The 7,912-nt window shown below is 35.3% G+C and overlaps 1 protein-coding gene across 2 annotated transcripts; it reads right to left on the reverse strand.

Moving 5' to 3' along the window:
- Positions 1 to 497: 497 nt before the first annotated feature.
- LOC110625814 (polyadenylate-binding protein-interacting protein 12) lies at positions 498 to 7,585 on the reverse strand. Of its 2 annotated transcripts, none has more exons than XM_021771477.2 (11): positions 7,226 to 7,585; positions 6,512 to 7,092; positions 6,184 to 6,294; positions 6,023 to 6,067; positions 5,847 to 5,919; positions 5,660 to 5,772; positions 5,454 to 5,513; positions 4,876 to 4,923; positions 4,713 to 4,781; positions 929 to 990; positions 498 to 821 (listed from the first exon to the last, which is right to left on the reverse strand). In XM_021771477.2, the coding sequence occupies exons 2-11, from the start codon at positions 7,043 to 7,045 to the stop codon at positions 764 to 766; spliced, it is 1,173 nt and encodes a 390-aa protein (XP_021627169.1). In that variant the 5' UTR covers positions 7,046 to 7,092; positions 7,226 to 7,585; the 3' UTR covers positions 498 to 763. The 2 variants fall into 2 exon arrangements, with proteins under 2 accessions (XP_021627169.1, XP_021627160.1); XM_021771468.2 differs by having other exon boundaries at positions 6,512 to 7,101; positions 7,226 to 7,575.
- Between the last annotated feature and the right edge of the window lie 327 nt (positions 7,586 to 7,912).

Below are 7,912 nucleotides of genomic sequence, written 5' to 3' on the forward strand. Positions count from 1 at the left end.
ACCGTTTGAAAGACTTATTTCTTTCAAAACCTATTACTTTGGTCTTCTGATCTGAAATCCAAGTGGCTAAGAGCAGTTTCTGGTCAGTGACACTGGTAGCTGCAAACGTCAATTAAAGGTCAAAAACTAGGATTTTTTTTTTTTTTGAAGTATTTTTTAAAAGATCAATATATTCAACCAAACCGAAACTAGGACCAGAAGACCCTGCAGATTAGACCGTATCAAACCAACAGCCAAATCTAATGTAGACAGTTTGAGAGCCTCCCAGAATATCCAAGTGGGATTCTTGATTCTTACAGTCAACATCAATTAAATGTATTTAGGGAATCATATGCCTCACAAGAACTCAACTTCTTAGGGCAGACAATATCGTGTTATTCTGCTAATAAGCAATTGAAAGACAAGCAAACTGACCATTGAAAACTTCAATTCCAATACTAGATGAATGGAAAAGCTGTGCAGACTTGAGCAATAGAGAAGAAAACTATATCAAGACATGTAAAATGAGTCATTTTTCAATTGGCAATTGTGCAACATAAATAAACCCATTCATATCCTCGCAATCCCATCCGACTCTATCAACTAAAAACAGAACCATAAACATTCCCCTATAGGAAACAAAGATACCGGGCTGAGACCAAAGGAACAAAATGATAGACATAAAAAGCCACAAGTACCTTCAAAATGTCTCGGTTAATATATATCTATATATATAAAACATATCTATCAGCAGTTGATTAGTCCAGGAAGCCTCAAGCATGATTCAGTGCAAGGGGGCGCGAGGGATGCGAGGCCGAACAGGTGTCTTTGATGGGCTCACCCTGCATGCACAACATAAAACACCAGTCTCAGAAACTTCAAGAGCAAGGTTTGTGATATAGATAAAAGCAAATACAAGCAGAAACAATAATTGTTCTTGCAAAACTACCTTATTGGCAAAGATCCCAGAACTGCACCACTGCAGTTAAGTGCCGAAATTGCACTCTCAGCCTGCAAGAATTAGGAAAGCAGAATAAAAGACATTCTTATGCATAGCACCTAACTGCAGTCAAGTTCATAAAATCTAGTGCACACTCCAATAACAAGCCCACTAGATGGGTTACAATTTGGTTATGCGACAGTGTTAACCAACTTAACATACAAATTAATAGCAATCATGTTGGCTTTTATTTGATAAGATAATTATGTTTAGGTTTCACACAGATATTTTTGCTCCTCATTTAGGCATCTTCCTATGCTGGGATTAGCTAAGAAGAGTTTTATACATGTTGCTTTTCCATTAGAAATGCAATGTTAATGGATTAGCTAAGAAGAGTTTTATACATGTAGCTATTCCATTACAAATGCAATGTTAATGAAAGTGAATCAAAAAGTAACCAAACTAACCTTTAAAAGAACATCTGACTTCAGAAAATATGTACTTATATAATGGCGAATCGGAGATTATTAACAGAAAAAGGCATCAGGAACCAACATCAAGAGAATGTAATATTACCTCAATCACATAAGATGAAGAGAAAACAAATCCAGCAAGAATGAAGAATCAAGAGCTATAACTTGAAAAAATCCAGCAAGAATGAAGAATTAAGAAAAATGACTTGATATTTCAAATTTTAATGGTTTTAAAGCAACTGATGAAGCTCGAAGAGGAAAAACATGTCAGAGCCACGAAAAACCATAAAAAATAAGTGGTTTTGTAAACAAATAGATAGACATTTTTTGAACAAACCTCTAGCTTTAATCAACTTATGCTCATTGCCTACATCCTATACATAGTTCTCAGTCCATCACCCCGTTACCTGCTGACTTTACTTATAGTTAAAGAGAGAGAGCTCTCTCTTCTTAGCTAAAAGTGCTTGCATAATCAGACAAAAATAGAAGTTCTACAAAGCAATTGCTGCCCCCATATAATATCTAAAACTGAAAACGCTGAACGTGGTTGCATTTACAGACATTGCCAGCAGATTTCTCCATTTCTACATGGAAGAGACAACCATTTACCCCTTAGCAGTTGTTAATAGTCCGCTTCAATTGTGCAACCATAGTATTGAGATATTTATAATAAGGAATACCAAAGGTGGCAAGGAAAACCATAAATTTTCATGTTACTGCAAAGCCTAATTTTACATCGGTTGAGACAACTATCCTCTTAGGTTGGACACAAACCGACATCTGTGAGATGGACTTTATATCTCATGATAGAAATTTAATACTTGATTATTTTCTTAAATAATCTAGAAAACAAAAGCAAGATATCTTTTGTCTCTTCTACTGACAACTGCTCAAAATATATCCTTGAGAAACAAGATGGCTAAGGATCCAGGAAGGCAGGAACAATTTAATGCAAACAAAAGAGAAGCACGAATGGAGCTAAAATTTACCATCCCAATTACCATTCAGAAAAAAGGGAGGAAAATCACCAAGTCATGATTTTACAGCATCGTGAAGATGAAGAACAGAAATTCTATACTGGAGTAAAATGGAGAAGTAGAACTTGTTAAAATTATGAGTTATGCACCAAGTGCCACTAGTTGAGGCCTTGCCTGAATTTTACTAGGTAATCACTCTGATATCTATTTATTAACTGGTTCCCATAAGAAAGCTATCTCTCTTCCTTTCAAGTTATCAAAATTCAAAAGGCCATATAACAAAAATCAGTTTATTTCAGAGTTTGGGGCAGCTTATCTGAGCTACAACTAGCAGATCAACAGACTCAATGGTAACAAATTTTGATCAATCACAAGCCAGACACACATATTTACATACATAATCCTGAACCATATATGATTATGGAACCTACTGAAGCAAACTTTTCAGGACAGATCACCTGACACCCCCCCTCTCTCTCTCTCTCTCTCTCTCTCTCTCTCTCTCTCTCTCTCTCTCTCTTTCATCACCCTTGCCTGAAACTATTACATCAACTGTGAATTTGAAATCAGTAGCTGTAGTTGCATTAAACAGGATCCAAATCTAGCTGAATTCTCCCCCACCCTTATAACCACACCCAAACTTTTACCTCTCTGCAAATTCCATTGGCAGATTAATAGATCAATGTTGCCATTTAAGTATTGAGAGTAAACTCCACGTCTCCATCCCAGTTTCCATATAGACAGTCAATGAACCTCTACAAACCCGAATAATTAAATTTTGTTTATGGAGTTTAGGGCTCAATAAGAAAGAAATATTAAAACTAATGAAGACGAACAGTTAAGTAACAAATATTAAAACTAATAGAGTAAATGGTTAAGTACTTCCTAGAACAAAATCATTTACCCAATTAACACCATTTACCACAGCCAAGTTACAACTGTTCACATCCATGAAAGCGTTGTTATTCATCCAGAATGACCTAAATGAATTATGGAAAATGAAAACCATACAGATAAATTTTATAATTAAGATATGAAGCCACAAGGCGTTCTCACATTCATGGACAGCCCCATGCATAGAAGTTGATACTCCACATCCAATGTAGCAAAAACAAATTTCATATATGCTTGAAAAAGTGGATTCCCACAATCTATAAACAAATGGATTAATAACGTTCTAGAACAAATATATTTCGTTCACATAACTTGAAGAGAAACTCAATAAAGGAACTTGTTCATTGCTACTGAACTTTTATACATGAAATTAGTTGCAACTTTCTCCAAAAGAGATAAAATAACAGAATGGATAACCAGTGTATAACCTTTTTCATTCATGCTACTTCAACAAAATGATCAGAATTTTCCAAAAGTATTAAGAGGTCATATAAAGCACACATGCAACCTCAACAAACTATAGATAAACTCATTTCCGCCTCTAATAGCCCTAATCATGGCAATCTAGGAAAGAAGTTAGGAATTATTTTAATTTAATTCAAACTTTTAACAATTTAAATTTCCTTTAATTTTACAAGCACCCACTATCATCTAATTTCCTATTCTGCTTTTCCTATTTAGTAGCATTTGAGTTTCTAAAATTAGGAATGTGTATAGATGTCTTCCCATTTGTCAATAGGAATTTGGACTGAAAAGGAATATTTTTAAACCTCTATAAACAATCATGAACATAATGTTTTTCTTTGGCTTCAAGAAATAAAATATGAGTTTATTATTTGTGTCTGCCTCTCTCTCTCTCTCTCCCACCCTTCTTCCCCTTTATCTTCTAAGTCTACCATTCTATAATAACCTGAGTTACCACCTGCAAAACTCAAAGAGTAACCAAATTCTCTTATTTTGTCACTCTAATCATCTTAAACAAACCTTGTGCTAAAAACATGTTTCCACACATTTGAACTGTAACCACTCTAAAAAGCATCACACAGAATTTAATGAACAAGACAAAAAGGTCATAAATTTAAAATTTACAACCTACTGATGTTCTGGTTCACCATTTGAACTCCATGAAATTGATAATTAGGACAGCAAATTCTATTCATAAAACTAAACCTGGGGGTGGCACAGGGGGGTTGGACACCATGCTTCAACTGTATAAATCACTTTATAGAAAAGGTAGAAATACCAACTGGGCACAACCACAAAAGTAAAAAGACAGAACTGTGGATTTAAACAATACAGAGAAATTAAAGTTCCACAAGATTGAAGAAACATCACCCATGGTTATTGCGTCTGAAGTTTTTAGAAGAAACACTAATTGCTGTATATTTGCTCAATAAGACAAAAATACTTAAAATCAGAGCACATAAAGATCAATAGTAGTGTAATTACCACTGTGAATTCAACAAAGGCAATACGAGTTGAATGATGATAGTCCCCAAGAAGCCTCAAGCGATGAACCTATGCAAAGCAAAAAATCAATTAGATAAACTGGACAATGCACAATCCGAGTACAGGTGCTGTTATCAGGAATATTTCATATGCATCTACAAACCTCTCCACAAAAAGATTCAAAGAAGAGTCTGACATCTGCCTGAGTAACCTGCGTTAATTGAACAAAGAAAATCAGGGAAGAGAAAAAAAAAAAAAAAGCTTTCAGGTATCTTGACTAGAAAGAATCAGCAGAGAAATCTCATGTTAAATAAGATTATAGAAATTTTTTTATATCCAAACTCCGATTTGTGAAAAAATAAAAAGAAGAGCAAATTTCTAACATCATTCCTCTAAAACATAAGTTGATGCTTAAAAGAGGACTTTCATTTTTAACGAAGTGAAAGAACAAAAATGGATTCACCTTTTTATATATGCTCCAAGCTCGATTAAATTAATGAAGATCTCACTTTTGATTACGTCATAAGGAAGAAACAAAGCAGTTTTGTTTTATACGTGTACTACCCCGAGACGGTCTAAAAATAATGTATATGCAATTCGCACTGAGCGCGTCCAATTTATAGACTTCAAAACTTTGAATGATCAGCCAGCTTTATTTTCAACTTTAAAATTCCTTTCATAGGGATATAATTCAGGCTTTCAAAAGTAAAAGAAACACAATCATGCAACTTCCAAAAATACCTTCTTGTCAATATTTGTACAGTAAACAGTTCTTGCACACATCTCACGCTCATCTTCAGACTGCACGTTGCCGATCATACTTAAATGAGAAAGCTGACAACTAGAAAATGAATTTGCGTACAACTGCAGAATTGTACAACTGCAGAATTGTTCTGGATGCGAATAAAAACAAGATGGGGAATTATTCATTACAACCAAATCCTCACCCTAGGCAAAAATGTGGGGTTAACAGGTGCAATTGCAGTTTTGGAAGGCAGCACCCTTAGAGGGTAAAATCCAAGTACCGTTCCGGACAGATTTAAAGCAGCCCTAGCCCCATCTGCAAGCACATTTCGTTGACTATTAACACGTGTTTGTCAACATAGATACGGTGCCTAAGATACTCAAAAGTACCTTCATCTGTGAACTCAATGAAAGCAAATCGAAGAACAGAATTAGGATCACCACATATTCGACAGTCAACCACCTTAATCCCAAAAAGGAGACAAAAAAATTAGTAAATACCGTCAACTCCAAGTTCAACATTAGCAAAATTGAAAGGATTAATGTGAGCAAATAATAATGGATACCTGCCCACAATGAACAAAGAGACCTGCAAGTTGCTCTTCAGTAACCTATATACAAACAGAGAGACAAAGCAGTCAGACTATCAGTCTACAGGCAATCAGCAAAAACTTAGAGACGTGGAAGAGAAGAAATGTGAGAGGGAGAACCAAAAACTACTATTTACCTGTTGATCAATGTCAGAAACATACACAGTCCTCCTGATGACCTCATCGCGCTGAGCCATACCTGTCCTACTGTTCACCCTTCGCCGTCCTTGGTTATAGTTGTTCTTCTTCTGGCAAAAGGAAGATATACTAAACATGAAGGAAATGAAAAAATACCAAAGCAAAATCAAATATACTCCGACTGATTCAAGAGTAAAATGCTTCAATGAACTTTTATCGTAAAACTCCATAGCCACATTAAAATTTTCTACAAGTCTTGTCCTTACATTTAGCAACCCAAGGCTTTACAAAATAAAGAAAAGGCAACGAAAGGAAAATCAAGCATACCCTTTTAGTGGTAGGTCCATTGGCGTTCCCAGGAGCAGCTTGCACTGCGAAATTGTTAGTGTAGCCAAACCCATTTCCCAGTCCCAGATAGCCATGATTGCTAACAAGCGAAGGAGGGACAAACTCTTCAGCCATGGGATTCAATTTGGACAAAATCTCCACCAAATCACTCATATCATTCAACCCATTAGATTTAGCCCTTTGAATCTGAATCGTCTCATACCCAGCAGACTCAGCCACCATCTGCTGCTGACTGATGTCGAAGCCATTCTGCATCTGGATCCCATTAGTCTTGCCACTGCTCAAAGTGGCAGCTGCAGTTGCACTTTCTCGGTGCTCACGCTCGCCGTCAACAGTCTGATCATAAACTTGAGCCTGAAAATTTGATTCCTTGGGATTGACCAAAGATTCATTTCTGGGTTTTGATCTTTCGAGATCGTTTGGTCCTCCTTTTGAGTCCGATGATACTACAGTGCTGTCAAAATTTTGACCGGAAGCGCCGTTTTTAGCCCCAGCATTCTCAGCAACAGCCATGATCACACAAACAACTTTCGTATCAAAAGATCGCCTTCTTCAGATTTCTGTACAACCTTGTTTTTTTCCAAATTTTAATCAAGTTGTGATTTTTTATTCCAAAAATGAAATTTCCAAAACAACCCAGATAAATAAATGCCAAAAAAAAAAAAAAAGAAAGATAATCGGAAGAGAACATACCAGCCTTATCTAAATGTTTTCCATTGAAGAAATAGACGAGCAGCGGAAACCCAGTTGAGAAATGAGGATCGGCTGTGTTGGAATGGAACAAAAAAAACAAAAGGTTGGAAACAGACTCCACAACACGATCTTGATGAGAGAAAAGAGATGGGTAAAACAGAGAGCAACTCTTGCTTTCTTTTTCTTTTATTTCTTTAGATTAAAATTTTTATTTTATTGTATAGTATTGATTTTAGTGATGATTCTTCTTCTGTAGATAAAGGACAGTTGTGGGGGAAGAGAGAGAGAGAAGAGGCTGTTCTTAGGATCGTCCGTTTGCGCTGCACTGCCAATTTGGACCTTCTTCACAATTCACAAAAATCCCAATTTTGATGATACATTATATTGTGTAAGCAAAATAAATAAATAAAATTAATTTTTTTATTAAAATGGCCATGCTATTTTTTCTTTTACCAAAATGCCCTCCCAACCTCTTCAAAATTCACCGTGTCAGCGTGACGATGGTAATAATATGATTAATGGCATCATAGCTAATGGATTGGTATATCTAAAAATTAACTATAATTAAAAATTTTATTCCAATTAGTTTACTAAAAATTAAATACATGTGATGAATATTTACTACATTCATTTGTTTTATAATATATTATTTATTATTTTATTATTAAATAAGAATATGTAAATAAA

This window comes from Manihot esculenta, chromosome 1 (assembly GCF_001659605.2).
Source record: "Manihot esculenta cultivar AM560-2 chromosome 1, M.esculenta_v8, whole genome shotgun sequence".
Taxonomy (NCBI): Eukaryota; Viridiplantae; Streptophyta; class Magnoliopsida; order Malpighiales; family Euphorbiaceae; genus Manihot; species Manihot esculenta.

What these genes read in the sequence shown, in the direction of transcription:
- LOC110625814 (XM_021771477.2), bottom strand. Translation starts at nt 7,045, where the DNA reads ATGGCTGTTGCTGAGAATGCTGGGGCTAAAAACGGCGCTTCCGGTCAA. An exon ending in ATGGACCTACCACTAAAAGG is followed by an intron (nt 6,295 to 6,511) that starts GTATGCTTGATT and finishes TCCTTTTGCCAG; the next exon opens with AAGAAGAACAACTATAACCA. An exon ending in GTACAAATATTGACAAGAAG is followed by an intron (nt 4,924 to 5,453) that starts GTATTTTTGGAA and finishes CAATTAACGCAG; the next exon opens with GTTACTCAGGCAGATGTCAG.